General features: G+C 44.0%; 2 protein-coding genes across 4 annotated transcripts in view; one reads left to right on the top strand and one right to left on the bottom strand.

Moving 5' to 3' along the window:
- SDHA (succinate dehydrogenase complex flavoprotein subunit A) overlaps nucleotides 1–9,725 on the bottom strand; it is a 32,305-nt gene extending 22,580 nt beyond the window's left edge. The window contains exons 1-3 of the mRNA XM_019540397.1: nucleotides 9,663–9,725; nucleotides 916–1,005; nucleotides 384–545 (exon numbers count right to left, since the gene is read on the bottom strand). Of these exons, the coding sequence (XP_019395942.1) occupies nucleotides 384–545; nucleotides 916–1,005; nucleotides 9,663–9,710 (300 nt within the window). The 5' untranslated portion in view covers nucleotides 9,711–9,725. The remainder of the gene's footprint in view (nucleotides 1–383; nucleotides 546–915; nucleotides 1,006–9,662) is intronic.
- Nucleotides 9,726–9,885: 160 nt separating this feature from the next.
- CCDC127 (coiled-coil domain containing 127) lies at nucleotides 9,886–18,331 on the top strand. 3 transcript variants are annotated; one of them, XM_019540421.1, is made up of 3 exons: nucleotides 9,886–9,956; nucleotides 11,654–11,782; nucleotides 17,158–18,331. In XM_019540421.1, exons 2-3 carry the CDS (start codon nucleotides 11,662–11,664, stop codon nucleotides 17,829–17,831), a joined length of 795 nt encoding a protein of 264 aa, XP_019395966.1. In that variant the 5' UTR covers nucleotides 9,886–9,956; nucleotides 11,654–11,661; the 3' UTR covers nucleotides 17,832–18,331. The 3 variants fall into 3 exon arrangements, with proteins under 3 accessions (XP_019395966.1, XP_019395976.1, XP_019395984.1); XM_019540431.1 differs by lacking the exon at nucleotides 9,886–9,956 and adding an exon at nucleotides 10,010–10,227; XM_019540439.1 differs by lacking the exon at nucleotides 9,886–9,956 and adding an exon at nucleotides 10,385–10,408.
- Nucleotides 18,332–18,546: the final 215 nt, after the last annotated feature.

The following is an 18,546-nucleotide window of genomic DNA, read 5'->3' as shown; positions in this document are numbered from 1 at the left end:
AGCCACAGCAGTCCTGCATCCATCTGGCCCTGGCTAGGCAGCTTTTGCCGCAGTCCCAGTCTGAGCCCCAGCCCCAGTCCCTCCCTCACTGTGGGGGGTGTTGATCTGCCCCACCATGCCCCTTCCCTCCCCCCTCCTCTCCCACCACAACTGACTTAACAGGTGTGTGCAGCTGGATTGTAAAGGAACCAATCCCCCTTTTATAACACTGTTCCTATGGAAAAATTGGTTCTGACTTATGATGTTTTAATTTGAGAGACAGTTTTCAGGAACCAATTCCGCTGCAAGTCTGAGGACTGCTTGTATGATGCTCATACCCAATGAAACTCAAGTTATGAAAAGTCAGTATTTAAGCACTGTTTTGAGTGGAATCAATTTCTTACCTGTGCAGCAACAGTGTGGGATCTGGTAGGGAACAGCTTTGTAACACATGCTGTATTAAATCCAGCTTCTGACAAACCAAAAGCAGCCCGCAAACCTGCTCCCCCAGCTCCCACAACAACTGCATCAAATTTATGGTCCACTACTGGATACTGAGTAGAAATCTGAGAAAGAAAGATTGATTACTCTGTTAAGATCATGAATCAAAATGACAGTATTTCAAAATAGCTACCACGTTATCTTGATGCAACATGGTTTTTTTTGTATACTGGAAGAAGCCGTGCATGCTTTTCAAATTGCATAAATAATATCTATCATAAACTTAACACAGTTTGTCCAAATCATTTCAGTAGGACACTATCTGCAGTAATCTTCACTAACACCATACTGACCCATTTTAGCAGTTCAGTGTCACTACTGAATGGTTCCCCTGTCCTCTGCCACCAAAAAAAAAAGACTGTCATAATCAACTCTAGTCTCTTTCCAAATTCCATAAGCAATCACTTTATAAACCAAACAGCAAGACAAACTTACCGATTCAGAAACCTTAGCAGATGTAGTCTTCTTTCCATAGATATCAAAGTAAAAGTTACGTTTAAGAGGCTGGCAGGTTACTGGCCACTGCTGAAACAAGTTCAGAGTTAGTTTAAAACTTCAGAGTAAGATAAGAGGAAGTGTCCTCATATAGTGTGTTTTAAAAGCAAGCTTTCCAACACTTTCCAATTAAACAATAGCCAAGGCAAATATTCTTTCCTTCTGACTGATTCTACATACCGACGAAGATTATTAGATTACAAAAAAGGTCCTGCTCACTCCTACACATAGGAATATGAAAAAAGAAATTCAGTACAAATATTAATAGTAGAATGTGTAATTTCTGCAGAATGGTGCCTATTACAGCATATTCTGCTATTATGATATACTGAACTTTCATCCTTTTTCTGCACAAACACATACTAACTAGCCAAAACAAAGCTTCTCTGCCAGAGAGATTGTTTTAAACCTGGATAAATACAGGAGGATGTCTCAGATGATCATTTTCATCGTGTCCAAACTATATCACTTTTGTAAACTGATTTGAATCACTGAATCATGGAGCAAAGAATTGGAAAAGGCCTTCAAGGGTCATTTAGTCCACGTCCCCTGCTGTTGTGGGCAACATTATGTAATCCCTTTCATAAACCAAGCAAGCTCCATCTTGGCAGTTGGCAGAGGGTTGGGTTCTTTGGTGTTGTTTGGAGGTGGGGTGGGCGGTTTTGTTTTATTTTTACATCTCCATATCTCCAACGGAAAGGCTATTCTGGAACCTTACTGCAACTTGCAAACATTTTCTATATTTCTAAACCAAATGCATTCCCATGACAACATTAAACTGTAGTTTAAGAAATTCTGCTCTTTATATGTGCTTATTTCCTGAGGCTTCTGCATGCAGCAATTGCATCTCTTTCCATCTTTGTTTCATTAAACCAAACAAACCAAGCCTTTGGCCCCCCTGGGCACCTATACACGAGTGTTGAAGCTGCTCTGACATGCTAGAATTTCAGTGCATCAGAGCAGGCTCAATTAATTGAGTCTGCTGAAGCGTGACAATTCCCATGCTCCAGCAGCCTCCTGTGTCTCATGTACCAGTGTCCCCACACTTAAAATGGCAGTGGGGCACTTGAACTAAAGCTTGTTGAATGAGTATTAGTTCAAGCACTCCTGCCATCATTTTTAAGCACAGAGACATTGAAACAGGAAATGCAGTGGCGCTTTAGAGAGACTCTAAGAGCTGCTTGACTTAAAGCAATAACCCCCCCCCCGAGCATGTGTAAAAGTGCCCTTCCAGGCCCCTGATCATGCTAGCAGGCCTCACCTACACTTATTTGAAAGAAGGCTTCATATCACCAAGTGACATTCCAGGGGGAAAAGGTTATGAGGATGAACTTTGGGACTTTCCTGTTAGTCACTGCATTACTTCGTAACAAACTAATTTGTATAATTAACTAGATGAGCAGTCTCTAGTCCTTTATCATATGTAATCATTTATGTAAGAGTGAAGCAACTAAATGGAGTTCTATGAAACGAAATACCAAGGAAAAACGGGAAAGAGAGACAAACATCTAGCATTTTGAACAAAGACCAGAAGCAAATGCAAGTCACCAACAATAAATGAAATATTTTGATACAGATCAGTTTCCACTGAAAACCAGCGTGAAATTAAATTAGTTTACTCTGAAAGCTAGAGAGGATTGACACAGGCTTCCAACAATGAAGAACTGCTTCATTAGCATATTATGGACTGATGACTACCCTAATTCTACTTTAACGTAGATTTCTTTTTTTAAATTGCATATGAGTACTTTACCTACAGACTATACTGGGATACGCTGTAAGCAAAAGTCGGCATAAAATATACACGGCAATTTTCAAAACCTAGTTTCTATGCTACTGTTTTATTGCAGCACAGTAATAATGTTTTACTGTGTTATTTTATTGCCTTGGATAAAAGATAACAATTTTAGCTTGTTTATTGCTTTGAGCAATTCAGAGCACAATTTTACAATTCAGAAAGGAATCTAACAGCCAATCAAGCAATTCCAGATAATTTACTGAAGATGACCTGCAAACAGTTTGAAAAATCCATGAGCTATAAAAACAAATTAACTTCTTAAAACACAGAGAAAAGCTTACCAATCTTTTTCGCTTTATTGCAAATGTTTTAATAGTCAGACTAGTAAGTTGGAGATACATAATATTTTGCCCACGCCTCTACTAAGTTCTACAAGGTTCTTTTTATGGCAGGCTGTAGTCAGCCTGAACAGAAAAGTATAGAGCCATAAACCGCCATTTAGAGAAATGTAATATCCTCCTTCCTAAATGAACATGAAGTAAATTTATGTCTCAGTCTTTGAAAAATGCATTTTCACAGTTGATAAACACACTTTTTATACCATGCCTAAAAGAAGAGTAGAATATTAGAGCGTAGCAATCACACTGACCAATTTCATAATCTGATTATAACCAGGGAGCCTGGTTTTCTGTTTAAAAATTGAAAATTATTTGGGAGGTGGGAAATGCAAATTCTTTGATTTGAAAACCCCAAATCCGTGTTTTTCCATAATTAAATGAAACACCACTATATACATCCAGATAGATAGATATCTGCTGAACACAATGTTTTATTAGTATATTTACAATTGTTAAGCAATTTGGAAACCTACCAGTGCCTCACAATCTCTATAATAAAATAAATTCTAAATACCAATACATATTGGCATCTGATTTGGGGTTTTTTAATCATGGAAAAAATCAAAGCTCCCCTGTGTCCTTCACTCACTAGGACATGGGTTCAGCTGCAGGTGTCCCCTCCACTGCTTTGTGGCACTGAGCAGCCCTGATATGCCGGTTCCCTGTCCCTATGCCACTGCCCCTCACTCCCAAAACACAGCCCCTAGTCCTGCTGGTGCCCCTCATTCAGGGCCCGCAGCTCCCCACCCTGCTGGTGCCCCTCATTCAGGGCCCGCAGTCCAGACCCCTCCACAGCCCCACTAGAGGGGACACCCAGCACCTAGGGCTATGGGGCCAGGGAACTGGGTCTGCAGGCCCCTGCCCCCAACAGCAGCGGCTGCTGTGGCAGAGCAGAGCCCAGCTCCCCCTCCTCCACAGGCTCCGCTCCAGTCATGCGACCTGTGGGAGTAGGTATGGATACAGGCTGCCCTGAGCTTGGGGTTCCCCACACTGCTTCCCTTTCCCCAGCACCTCCACAGCTCAGCAGGCAGGACCCGGCACTTCAGAGCAAAGCGGCATGGGGAGGCTCGATGCCATTGCCAGGAGCGCTACATCGCCAAGGTGAGGTGCTCCCTGCCTGCCCAGCAGCAGCAGGGGACACAAGGCCACGCTGCTGGGTGGGTGCTTCACCATGGTGGCAAAAGGGTCCTGACAGCAGCACTGAACCTCCCTGCCCTGCTCTGCCCTGCCCCTTGGGCTGCGGAGGCCGCGAGGGAAGAGCAACAGGGCAGGGAGCCCGATCCTGCAGCAGACTGCCAACATCCACCCCCACCCAAGACAAGTCTGGGGGGCACATGTCTCCCATGTCCCCCCAGGAGCATGCACAGCAGCAGGAAGCCAGCCCCCCTGCCACCTCCTGGATAAGCTTGCAGCTCCCACTTGCTCCCCACCAGAGCCCTGCGGCCACACATTCCAGGCCTCAACTCCCATGCACCATCACAGCTGGGCAGCAGCCCCAGCCCTGCCCAACTCCCTTCCTCCCTCACTATGGAGGCCTCAATTCACCCACACCCTAGACTTACCTATGGGGAGCTACAGAGTAGCTCTCCACACTGCCTGGCTGCCATATGTGTGGTACATGCACACACATGTGCATGTGGCACCCCCTGCCTACTCCCCCCAGCCCCTTGCAGGCTAGAATTTTGGCAATCTGCAAGAAAAACCTTCTATTTCCCATGTTTTTCTCTTTAAAATGAGAAAATCCAGGTTTTACTGCGTTTTTCTGTGGTGAACTGGAAAATGTGGATCCTTAATTATAACAGAAACATAATTAGCCAATAGGGGTGCGCTGATATATCAGTTGACTATCAGATCAACACTGATAAAAGGAGAAGTGACGTTATCAGCTAGTGGCTTTTTTTTGGTCATTGTAGCTGATAAGTATGGTCACATGCCCGAAGCACCCTGGCAAGTGTAGTCTAGTTACTGCACCCCACTGCCAGCCTGAGCCCATGGCAGACTACAGGTCCCAGCAGGCAGCAGGAGGGGGAGGGGGCGCAGGGGAGCAGTCACAGGGCACAGCACTCAGCAACAAAAGGATCATTACTGACTCCTGTCACTGCCATAGCACTGCCACACTTGCAGCCCTTGAGCACTGTGGCTGCCACAGGGACATTGTATGCACAGGTGGGGTAAGGTGCCATGCAAGGGACATTCCACTCTAACAGAAACCTTTGCAAAAGTGACTTCTCCCCAGCACCTGTGGGAGCTTAGCTGCATGGGGCCTGCCAGTGCTGAAGCAGTGGTGTGCCCTGTGGCTTCAAATGCACCCGATGTTGCTTTCCATGCAAGGGTCCACCCTGCTCACCTGGGATGACAAGAGAAGCTGCATGGGGAGTGTGTCTGAGGGTAGGAGTCATGGGAGAGTGGACAATATGCATGGGAATAAGACAGTCCCTGCCTTCCTCATCGGCCAGAGCAAGCAGGAGCTGCACCCATGTGCATACATGCCTGTGTGTATATTGTAAATGCAAAACAAAGAAACAAAATGTTTATGTCAGTAGTTTAAAATGCCTTGCATTATTACTAAATACTGGTATTGGATAGACATCAGCTGATATGGTTGACTAAGCAACAGTTAGTTACCAGTATCCATCAAAAAAAATGTTTATCAGTGCACCCACATTAGCCAAGTAAATTTAAATTATAATTATACAAAATTCTATAAATAAACAAGAATAATTAGTTATTTAATTGCAATGCCATGATTCCCATGATATCTATAAAATGGAAAATTTCATAGTGCATTGAACATCTAGATGACAATGCAAACTGTACTAAAAAAAACCTTAATATTTAGGCTACTTGACTCACATATAAATTAAGAAATGGGATTCAGACAACTGGACAAAGGGAGAAGGCTTGAAATTTTTCACTACTTCCATATGTCATTTGTGGCCTATATAGGGTCTCTTTTCTTCCCCTCTCTCTTCACTACTGACATAAAAACAGGAATAAGCAGGCAGGCAAAACACCCCCATGTGACTGAGAACACACTCGACTTAACCAGCCACACTCAACACCTGCAACTACGATCCTCCCAGCAGCAGACAGGAAGCACAGTGCTTAACCCTTGTTAGCCAGACATAGGTGCTACATATGAAAATATAGGTAGAATTCCCCAGTGAGATCCAGGGACAGAGCACCAGTCAAAGGTCTCTAAATCTTACTTAACTCCAAGGTCTACCAACTAATTGCCTTTATACACTGCTTCAGGATCTTATTTGCCTAAGAGACTCAAGGGAATGGGGGGGAAGCTGTCAGTTGGTGATATCTTTTATTCCATCAACTGCATAGTTGGGAGAGCTGTTTCTATGGGTGACCTGAGGAAGGGCACAACTCTACCAACTATGCAGCTGATCCAATAAATGATATCACCAAAAAATCCCTTGCTTCTTGCATATTTCTTACACCAGTGTTTCTCAAGCCATGGGTCACAAGATTATATGAAAGGGTCATGAACAAACTTTAAAAATAAAGCAACAAATTTAAAAAATGGATTTGCCTTTTAGTTTTCTCCTTTTAAAGTAGAAAAACGTGGGAAACTGTGGCTTTTCCCATGCAAGCTGTGAGAGTTCCAGTCTGCAAGGGACTGACTGGGGGCCTCCTATGCTCCCCCCACACACACCTACCCCACACACCCAACCCCTGCCCCACACAGTGGAGGGCTGGGGCCGGGGGCAGTGGGTCAGGAGTGAGAGGCACTGGGTCCAGACTGGCCATCAATATTAACAAGTGGGTCTTGGTAGAAAAAGGTTGAGAACCACTGTCTTAGTCCATCAAAACTTCAATGCTCCAACCTTTCTATATCCAAGTCAGCTCTTTATCTTCAGAGTCTCTTAGGTGCTTGGAGGCAGAACTATCCCTTCAGCTCCATACCTTCCTCATTCTCTAAGCTGCTGTTAGGAGACAGCAGGTAAGCAGACAAAAGTAGATGTTAATATTTCTGATACTCTCAGTTTTGGTTATATTCCCCTCTGTCTCCTTAAATAACTTCCAGGCATCTCTCTGCTGCTGAGCTGTCTCCAATAGCAGTCGTGTTAAACTGTTAAGATTCTCAACACTTCCAGGATTGCCACAGATTTCTAAACAGAGCTGTCAGTTCTACTCTGTTGGTAACATTTTGAATAGCAGCACATGCACGGAGCTATGCAAGATCAGTCTGCTCACATGCATGACAGTACCTTTGCAACTAAGAGGGCTGAAGTGTTGGATTTTTTAAATTTATTATGATCCATTCAGTTCCCCAAGTTTATTTTTTACTGTCACACTTTCCTCTTTACTCTTCTATCCTTTGCTTATGTCTTCTACTCTTATCTTACTCTGTGCAACAATGACAGCAACAACTATCAAACAGTAAGGCTTATGAAACCAACAAGAACAGCTGTGTTTTCAGCAGGGGAATGAGCCAAATGCCCAACCAACAGCTGCTGTTCTGGTCTTCTTTGCTAAAACTCAAAGGACTGCAGCTACAACTGTGGAGAAGTCTGATGGGCCTAATACCATTAACTATCCCAGTCTAAGAAATGGCAAAAAAAGTGGTAAAGGAAGGTAAAAACAGACATCCTTGGTCAGCTGACTTAGCAAATAGGCAAGACCTTCCTACTTGACCCCAGTCCTACAAGTTTGACCTGTTCCTAGAACAGCTTTCTGCAAGTACAAGAAAAGATTTGTCCAAGCTGAACTTATTACAGGATAAAGTCTTAGGAGGCAGCAGAGTTGCTAGTGCAAGAACCTGTGGTATATCAGTCACTTTAAAGGCCCAGTGACAACTTAAGAAGCACACTTCCGTATCAGAAGCAAACCTGAAAATGTAAGTAAATGCTTAAGTTCAAGCCAAGGAAACTTCCTACAATGTAATCATTCAAAACAATCCTGGTATTTCTTGTTTTGCCAAAGATGTCCTCTGAAATTCCAAAAATCCAAACCAGCACTGAATGCCTATGATGCCACAAAACAATGTATTTTGAAACATCTTTGGTCAAGTGCAGGGGGGAGGCTGGACTCAATAATCTGTAAAGTCCCTTCCAGCTCCTAACAACTATAAAACTGAAAAGTTGAAACTACTGCATTTGCCTACCCAAGAGCCTTCCACAACGACCCCTCTTCCAATCTGGATACTGGAGGTACAACATGGTCTAGTGAATATGCCACAGGACTGAGCGCAACAAGATTTTAAGGTCGTTTTTTGTGTGTACAATTTCCTTTCCAACCACGTGCCTTACTAAGCTTGTGAACCTTTCATCTGAGAGGCTGTACTTCATAAAAATTACTGTATTTAAGCCTATAGGGCCTTGGTTAGAGCCTTTATGTACTAGCGTGTTACATGACAATGGGGACATTCAGGCCAGGAGCTCATGCTCCGCTCACTCACTCATTTATTTCAGTTTCATAGTTGTTGGGGTCAGAAAGGACCTCAATAGATCATGGAGTCTGACCCCCTGCCCTGGGCAGGAAAGAGTGCTGGGGTCAGATGACCCCAGCCAGATGCTTGTCGTCTCCACTTAAAGACCCCCAAGGTAGGGGAGAGCACCACCACCCTTGGAAGCCGATTCCAGATTCTGGCAACCCTCATCTTTTAAGTAATAACGCCAAGTCTATTTAACTTAGATTTGTTAGTTTCATCATAACACTTACATTCAAATACAGACAGGTAAAAATCAATTGCAGGAAAGTGAAAAGCGGTGGGAAAAAAGGGGGCAATCAGGAGTAAGTAGCCCAGAATGCAGCTTAGGTGTTTTCTTATAGTCACATCATTTCTTCCTAAGCCCAAAATAACCTGGTATCAATTAAAGTTACATTCCCACCTTATCTATACGAAATAAAAACAAACAGTGCACAGGTTTCCTTCTACCAATCACCGAGGTTAGTTTCCCAGAAGTTCCCATGGTTGGCAAAACTGGCAGGGCTGTGAGAGCCAGGCCTGTAGAGGAGATGGTGGGGGGAGAGAGGCAAAAGCAGGGCTAGGGGGGGCCATGGGGGGTATTTTCCAACTGTACCCCACCCTTCTCTGAAGCGTGGATACTCAAAACCATGGTAGGTGCAGGAAACCCGTACTAGCAGGTGGTGTGCACAGGTTACACAAGCGATTTTTCTGCTCCACCTAACACTGGCAAGGCCCCCTGTGGGCCCTGCAATTCAAAGACAACTTGGAGAGCACAGGGGAAAGCAATCAAAAATGTGTCGCGGTCTAGCAATATAACACACGAAGAAAGACTAGAAAATGTTGGAGGAGGAAGGAGTGGGGGGATGCACGAAGGATAGTTACAGAGAACAGCGACAGACACCGCTTTTGCGGACCGGGAACAGAAGTCGCAATGGCTTTCAATGGCAACAGCGGAGATGCTGGCCAGAAAGCGAGAGCGCAGCTCCGGCCCCGCAGCGTGACCTTGGGCCGGGCTTGCGGTCGGGAGGGGAGGGGAGGGGACGAGTGGGGATGTGGCGCGCCTCTAAAGAAGCCGCGGGCCGCTCCTCCTCGGCCCGGGGCCCGCGGCCGGGCCGGGCGCACTCACCGAGGGGAGCCAGCGCCTTGCGAGGCCCCGGGACGCCGCTACCGCCATTTCACGCGACACAGGAGGAGGACAGGGGAGGAAGACTCCACCGCGCACGCGCGCACGTAGATTCCCCAAGACTCGGCGGGAGACACCAGTGCAACCGGAAGGGGAGTGTCAAACCCCCCGCGTGAGGACGCTGGGAGAGGCGGCTTCCCCCCCTCGCCGCGTTGCAATAGGCCGGCCCGCAGGGGGCGGGGCCGGGGCTGTAGGCCGTTGTTGGCGGCGTCGGCGGTTGCCCGGCCTGAGGGAGCGGTGAGGTCGGGCGTCGGCCCCTTGCGGGGGGGACGGGGCTGTTGTGCGGTTGAACAAGCTCCGCCCCGAGCCGGCCGCGCGAGTGGGGGAGGGGCTGCCCCGGGACTCGAGCCCGTGCGGCTGGGGCGGCCGGTCCCGCAGGAGCGTGCTGTCGCGCGCGGCTCCGCTCCGTGCCCAGGCCGCTGATCCCCAGCCCGGGCTGGAGGCTCTTTCACGGGGTCAGGCGAGACGCGACGCCCTAGGGCCCGGCCCCGCCTTCAAACTCAAGCTGGTGAGAAACCAGCGATAAAATCAGGAGCGCTTCCCAAGTAGTACCCGTGCAGCCTGCCCGCCCGCCTCTTGTAGCCGGGCACACAGCTGCGTGCACCATCGCTCCTCGGCACCTGCGCCCGGCTCCGTTGACAGCAGTTCACCAGCCGGGGTGGGATCCACGCGACACGGCGGGGCCAGAGGTGCGCCTGCCTACCTGCAGCGGGCAGCTGGGACCCCACTCAAAGCCGTTCTGCCCTGCTGCAGTCTAGCCCAGGCCCAGACCCCTGAGGCAGCAGAATTGCTCTTTAACTTTTTGTAGTTGAAAAACAGATCAGAGCTAAGACCTGGTGTTTTCTGAAGGTGCCCCGAGTCCAGAAAAATTGAGCATCACTGTCCTGGGCTTTTTTCAGTCTCCTAAAACTTTGGATTGTGCACTTGGGTCAAGAAGGGATTTTACCCCCTGGTCAGGTTGGCTCAGGCTGTGGCATTTGTTGCCTTGCTCTGTAGCAAACGGAACCGCCTTCTCCCCGAGATCTCGAAGACATGGGTGGTGGAAAGGAAAATGAGCTTCTCTAGATGGGAACTGAACCCCAGCCGCAGCAGCAAAAGCACAGAATCCAAACCATTGACTACAACCTTTTATAGAAGCAGGACTTCAGCTGCTGTGGTTCCCCTGCTTTACCAGTGCTAGGTGTCAGTGTTTGACACCACTTTTACAAAGTGTTTAGATCATGGATTTGCAAGGAATGGTTTTGATGGGAGTCCAAACAGCAGGTAGGGGGGTTGGACTAGATCAGCGTTTCTCAACCTGTGAGTCACAGCCCAAAAGTGGGCGGCAAGAATATATGAAAGGATCATGGAATAGGCTTTAAATGGCTTCTCCGTTGAAGGAGAAAAATATGGGAAACCATGGCTTTTCCCTTGCAGGCTGGTAGAGTTCCCCCCACCACCACCACGTGTCGCACACGCACAGGACTGGAGAGAGAGGTAGTGGGTCAGGAGTGAGGAGCACCAGCAAGGCCAAGGGGCTGTTTTCTACCTAAACTAATTACTGGGTCAGGACTGGTCATTGATCTTTACAAATAGGACCTGATACAAAAAAGGTTGAGAACCACTGGGGTGGATGGGCTCTGGAGGTCCTTTCCAGCCCTACTTCTCTATGATTTTTAAGCTGAAAAATGTAGCAGAAGCCTGTACTGGCTTTGTGGGCTCACCAGGCTGCAGGCTGTGCTGAGATGTGTTCACACCCTTTCTGAAGGTGGGTTAACTGCAGAAAAATAATTCAAAATTCATCAGTTTAGAGACGAGGCAGGAGCAAGGTTCTCCCCTCCCCAGCCGTCGTGGTATTCAGCTGCATTCCCGCTGCTGTGTTGTCCACTATTGCATCCCCCTTTTTCACCAGTCCCTCTAATGTAGCTGGTTTCTTTTCCTCTGGGCACTTAAAGGTATCTCCATGAATAATTTAAATGATCCTCCACACTGGAACATCCAGCCTAATCAAAGAAATGGTGGTGGTGATGGAAACAAATGGAATTATGCTTTGTTGGTTCCCATGCTGGGATTGGCTGCATTTCGTAAGTATTTTTAGTACAATCAGCTTTTGCTTATCTGGTCCAAAACTCAATTGGGCATACAGTGTGTTGCAGTATGGCGCATCAGAGCTTGGTGTCAGGTTCTTCAAACAAACAGGTTCCTGGAGCACTGCACATGGAGTGAAGCAACATCTTGCTCCCTCTTCTGCTTGACTGATTGAAGGAATAGCATTGACATAAACCAGTAGAGAGAGTCAAAAAGTAGTCATCCAGATGTAGCTGCACTAGCCCACAGCCTTTGAAAGTAAAGGAGAGAACTTGGATATCCTGGAGCTGTATGGACGGAGGAAGGGGAGAATATATTCTCTAGCCAATGAAATGCTGCAGAAATAGAACAGAATGTTTTTCCACTAAACTGTCAGGGCATAATTCAGCAGGCCAGTAATGTATGTTCAGGAGTACTGTACTATTGGTAAGAGAGAGCCTGTGCACGCAGTTACTAACATGCTTATTTAACTGTGTATGCCAACTTATTACTGAGTCCATTTTGAAACAAGTCTGCTTATTACCAGTTGCCCATTACTGAACTCTTGGTAACCAGCTGGCTTCTTATAGGTGTTACAAGATAGGGGAGTAGACAGGAAGGATCTGAAGTAGGAGAAACAACCTAAGGATCAGTTCAGGGAACTACATGCATTAGAAGGATTTATGGAAGAAGGCATAGAGGTGTCTGCAGGAAAAGCTGACATGAGCAGGTGAGGTTTGTGGTATTAGGAATAGAGGATGGGTAGGAGAGTATTGGTATGGGACAGAGTTCATATATAGGAGTCTACCAAAATTCAAGTAGGCAGCCAGCCAGTTTTGTGGGTAGATTGCAGCGGTGCTTTCCCCCCCACCCCTAATTGACTGAAGGGCCCTGGTGGCCCTGCCCCTCATCACTGATTGTCTGTGAGGGCTGCCCATCATATAGCCCCCACCCCTCACCACCAGTTGGGGTTGGGCTGCATGACAGGCAGTGCTCTCAGCCAGTCAGCAGTGAGAGGCAGAGCTGGCATGCCCCAGCTGTGCACAGCTGGTCTGCAGCACCCCGAAAACTGCTTATAGCATTTTATTTTCAGTAAGTTTTCTTCATGAATTTTGTAGACATTGCCCGATTTCGTGGGCAATGCCAGGTTTTGCTGTTTCCGCAAAATCCATGAAATTGTGATTTCAGTAGGTCCCTATTCATATATCCATGGAGTAGCATGTAAAAGCCAAAGTGATAATATTTACTTGTTTTGATAGTGCCAGAAATCCCAAGGTGGAGATAGGAATCTCATTTTAGATACATAGCAAATCTATGCCATGCCTAACAAGTCTGACAGTACAGTCCATTTCTTATCTTTGAGGATTTTTCAGATTGCATGTACATTTTAAAATCTGCCAGATTAATTGCGCTGCTCTCTCACTTGCTCTCATTCTTTGCTGTTTAAAGAAAGTTTCAGAATTTTCCTTAAGACATTTAAGCAGTCATTAACAATCAGAGATATTCAGAGATTGGTTTTGCATTCCTTGTTAATAAAATTGCTTGACATTAGTGGTGGTCTTGGATACTTCAGGAATTCAGAATTGCTCCTTAAAAAGCTGAAACAGAAGCTGCCTATGATTGGTTGCACTCAACTTAAAGGTTTTCCCCCTTTAAGAGCAGTATAGTCCATAAAATAATCTTAGCTTCTCTCCAAGAAACTTTCTGATCACAGTGTCTGAAGTACACTAGTGATTAGACATTTTGGATTACATTAATTCTACTGATTAAGTACTACGCATCCATGACTGTTGTATTGATTTCCTCTGTTACCGAGCAGATTTTTCACAGTGTGCCATCTATGTAAATGTAGCTGTTTCCCTTGTAACATTTTTTTAAAGAGTGTTTCTTTACAAGAAGGAGCAGAAGGCTAAAACTAAAAATGAAGAATGCAATCTGGACAGTAGCAAAGATATTCAAGACTTAGAGCCAATGACCAGACAAAATCTTCCGGATCATTTAGCCCAGGGGTGTCAAACTGCTTTGTCCCTTAGTCCTCCCTCCACTGGCAAGATCTAGATCCACCTCTTGCAGCTGGTGAGCAGTGTGAAGGAGCCATAGAGGTTAATACATCTGTCCCTTCTCCCCGCTGCTGAAACACATCCCCAGCAGGGTTCTCAGATCTTAGCAGCAGGCTCTGTCTCAAATTCCTGGCTTTTCAGGAGTCCTGTGGGCCAGATGACATGACTGCAGATTTAGCCCTTGGGCCATATGTTTGACACCACTGATCTATCCCATCCTCTAGAATGACTGTAGGATTTTCAAGAAATGAGGTCTATCAGATAATAAAATCACTTGCCCAAGAAACTTCTAAGCCTGACTGAGCCAACAGGGTTCTAGGATACCTAGGTTCTCTTCATTACTTGCAGTAGATGTTGAGATTCTCTTAGGAAAGAAAATAATAAAGTATAGAATATCAAAGTAACAAATCTTCTGTTTGTGTTCTCTAGTTTGGGTTGCTGAGTGAGTTTTACCAATATTTTAGTAAGTTCCATTTTGCAGATATAGCCTGCTAAGAGAGAGCACGTGCACCTGTGTGCTTGAGAAAAGGGTGGGGGAAAGGAGTGGGAAAAGGACTATGACATCAGAGTCAGTCTGGAAGAGCCGGGACTTGGTTCTAAAGAGATTATCCTCATTTCAAAGAAATCAACATGTTCTCCATCTCCCCACCTTGATCCCCAGTTTTTTTAAGTCTTCAAATTCAGGCTTTTCCTAGCATGGAAGCCTCTCTAGAAAGCTTAAAAAAACTAGTGAAAATGGTGAGCTTGAAAGCAAATTTTGGTCAGTCTGCTTTAAAAACAAACTTTTAAAACCTGCTTAACAACAATGATTAGTAATGTGAACAACAATAAATACATTCACCATTTCCATTAAAATGTTAATACTTGAAATACGCATCACTGGTACTTGAGATCCTGTATGAACAAAGCTATTTTGTATGTCTAAAATTAGAAAAATTCAACGAAAAACGGCAACACCCTTCATACAAAACACACAAAAAGAATTAAAGTGGTCTCTTCTAAGGAAAAAAAACCTTTCCAGTCTTTTCTAATCATAAGAAGACAAGGGCACTCAGGTTTAAGTCCTTTGCAAACCACATTTGATAACCTGTCTCCAGAGCAGAGAGAAATTATTAAAAAAAAAGGAAAGGTTATTCAAGAACTCTGATCAACACAAACATGAAGTGTTGAGCAAAGTGATGAGCATCAACTTTCTAAGTGCAAGTGCAGTGGTTAAAGTGGCTCAATATGCATCTGTTTCATCTCTACAGGGAGTTGGATTAGATTATCCTTGGGGTTTGTTACAACCATGAGATTCTATAATCAGAAATATTTTGGTAAAAATGAAGTATTAGTATAATGGATGCTTGCAAGACTGTACATTACACATACTCCAGAAGGGCAAAGTCAAGGTGTACCAGAATAAAGAAAAAAAACTGCCAGAATTTAGGCAGAAGAAGCTGTCTCCTGATGCTTAGACAGATAATCATCTTTAAAGAGGATCCAAAGCGTTTACATTGGTCATGTTAATATAATTACTCTATTTTGAATTCATCACCTTTTTTATTCTATCTATGACTAAAACAAAAAATTCTGACATCAAAGCTGGCAGTGTCAGAGGCAGAGGACCTCCCGTTTACATTTTGGCAGGGTGATATGGTGCTCCTTCTACAACCCATTTTCAGATGGAAGAGTTGCATGATTTCTTAAACTCTCTTTTCCTTCGAGTGACACTTCAGGTCTCAGCATTTGTTGTACCTTCTACCATGTGTTTCCAGTTCTCTGTTGCCAACTTTTTTTCCTTGATGGCCTAACTTTGTAAAATATATCGACTTTTAAGTCACTTAATGTGTAATCTTTTACACACACATTTAATAATAATGTTGCTATGTCCTACTTGAGTCAATTGCTGAAAAGCTAGCAAATACAATCATTAGTCAGCCATGCTTTTTTTTTTTCTGCCTACAGCTATTGCTGTTCTCTTTCCACAATGGTGCAAGTGTCCAAGGGTTAAGAGACTACCGGGCAGGTTTTAATTTCAAAATATTTAAAAGGAAGAATATATGTCCTCCTTTTAAAATAAGATTTTGGTTTGGGATTTTTGGGAAAAAAAATGTATATTTGCTTGTGAAATCTTAAGATCAAATACATGCTAGCATACAAAGACTAGTTAACTAGTATTATGTAACATATCCATCAGTCAGTCTGTCTGCAATGTTTAAGATAGCATTTAATATCCCATGATTAGAGTTCTAACTGAAGCAGTTGATCTGAGTTTTGTGGAGGGAAAATACATTATTTTCCATAGCATAATAGGATTATTTCAGACAAATTAAAAAAAACCCCATAAAAACCACACATGTCCTCAAAGTAACAAACTTCCTTAACCCATGAATCATATTTAGGTTATCCAAATGACAGAAATACATACCCCAGCCTCACCAATGATTTCAGGCTCTCCGTTTCTGCCTCAAATTCATTACAAAGTAAAAGATTATAAAAACAACAGAAAGGAAGTTGGTGTACTTAAATGTACTTTCTAGGAATGATTACTAGACTAACTTAATTCTTTCTGAAGCTCTCGCCCAACTTGTAGAGATGGTGTAGTTTTATACACTTCTCTTTTTTACCACCATGACATCCCAGAATTTAGGACTATTTCTGTAACTGCTCTAGCGAGCTACATTTCTCCTTCTGCTCCATTTTCTGATTCATGGTGCTAGAAAAGGGTTGTGAAATTATCTACTCTACAATTTTGACCTCAGCTGATAAAGCTTAGGTTAATAGAATAGCATTTCTTTTTTGAAACCATGCATTGCTTCCCCAGTGTCACTTTTTCCTGCCACAGTTTAAATTTAATAAATATGCTGCCAAGCCTAATACATTTTAAAGAAGTATTTTTTTCACTTAGTCTGACCTCCTTTTATGATTCCTTTGTTCCTATGGCTTTACTATTCATTTGCTTTTCTCTCCTCATACTGCCCCTTCCCTTCTCTCTCTTCACCCCCTTCCTTGTTTTTTGTGTTCCAATTTCTCTCCTTATACATTGCTTTCTGCAAATGGTTTCACAGCATCTGATGAAGTGAACTTGGGTTTACAAAATCTTGTGTTCATCTTATTTAGTTGGTCTGTAAAGCTGCATCTCTAACCTGCTTCGTTTATAATACCAGAGGACCATAGAAGCATATATTTTATGCGATAATAGTGTGGCCTACGTCAGCTAAGTTATCATGGAATAAAATAAGCAAGCTATTACTGAAAAACAACCATTTAAATACCTCAGAAAATAAGTTCTGTTATGTGCGTTAGTATTATGCATGTTTTATATGTGGAATTTGTTTTATGTCCAATAGGTTGGATATGGTCAAGAGAATCCCAAAAAGAAATAGAAAAAGAGAAAAGAGAATATTACACCAGACTAGCATCTCTACAAAGAGATCTTGAATCAAAGTACCGTGACATAATTACAGAAAATCGCCGTGCAGTAGCTCACCTGGAGTTAGAGCTTGAAAAAGAGCACAACAGAACCCTAAGTTACCGTGAAGCTCTCGTCTCCCAGAGTCGCAGATTGGTGCAGGAGAGAAGAAGTCTAGAACAGGATCGTGAAAAGTTAGAGCAAGAAAAACATGTTCTGCTGCACTCAGGGGCAGTAGGTGCACTGTACCAGAGCTGTCTGGCAAAGGAAGAAGAATGGCAAAAGAGAGCCAATGTTTTGCTAAAAGAATTTGAAGAAGCCCTTAAAGAAAGGCAAGAAATCTACTGCAGTCTCATGTTGCCCAGAAACCAACGACTTGAAATAGAGAAAAATTTGCTAATCAGAGCAGCAACTGATCCTGTTGCTGCAGACATAGAGATGGAAAGTGGTTTAAGGGAGATTTTTAAACATGATACATACTGTGGCAATTTGCTAAACAAGAACAAAAGTCAGAACGGAAGATTAATGTGGCTCTATCTCAGATACTGGGCACTAACTGTTGAGCTACAGAAGTTCAAGAAGGTAGAAAAAGTCATATTGGAGAAGTCATGAGCTGGGGAGAAGCAATGATATATCATGCACTATATAGATATAATGTAGATCAATTCACTAGTATTCTGAAGCTGGTCATTTCCGTTGTATAGCCCTCTATTTTTCCCTCCTTGTTATCACAGTTGTGAGGGTCTCTCCTGCGTTAATGACTTTCCCTCAATTGGCCAAATGCTCAGTGAGCAGTTTTCTTAACCGTAAGAGCATGTGACCTAGCTCTGATTTTGGAAGCAGTCTAGGTACAGCACCATGGAGCTCTTCATGGGCTAATATACTTTGTTGACTGTCACCCCTGTTAACTGCAACATGTACTTTGTTTTTCTGAGCCTAACTGGCATGCTATCCTGATTTCCTGCATAACAGTTTACCACTGACTTTCTTCAGTTAGGCTAACCCAAGGAAAATACTTGGAAGAAACTGAGGTTTCTTTTCTCATTTTACAGGTGTTGGAGGCCTTTGCTGGGTCAATGGGGAAATAAATATACAAATCATATTTCAAATTAGTCAAGTTTGCAGTCTTTCATGCTTAATGTTCCAGTATCACTTTATGCTATGTAATGCCTATAAAAAGATATTTTCCCCCAAATCCTGAAATGCTATTTAAAATCATGCCCAAGGGGAAAAAAAGTAAATGGGACTCATCTCTCTATTTTCTGTAGGTTAATAAGATAACAATCATGAGTTGGGATTGTGCAAGAGCTAAGATTTAAAAGCAGCT

The sequence above is a fragment of the Crocodylus porosus genome, unplaced genomic scaffold, assembly GCF_001723895.1.
Source record: "Crocodylus porosus isolate Cpor-Errol unplaced genomic scaffold, CroPor_comp1, whole genome shotgun sequence".
Classification (NCBI taxonomy): Eukaryota; Metazoa; Chordata; order Crocodylia; family Crocodylidae; genus Crocodylus; species Crocodylus porosus.
Note: the sequence above shows the minus strand (reverse complement) of the source record. Positions and strands in the feature narration are given on the sequence as shown.

Bases quoted from the DNA above. Each gene is read 5' to 3' on its own strand.
- CCDC127 (XM_019540421.1), top strand. From the start codon at position 11,662: ATGAATAATTTAAATGATCCTCCACACTGGAACATCCAGCCTAATCAA. The intron at 11,783-17,157 runs GTAAGTATTTTT...TATGTCCAATAG, and splicing joins GCTGGGATTGGCTGCATTTC to GTTGGATATGGTCAAGAGAA.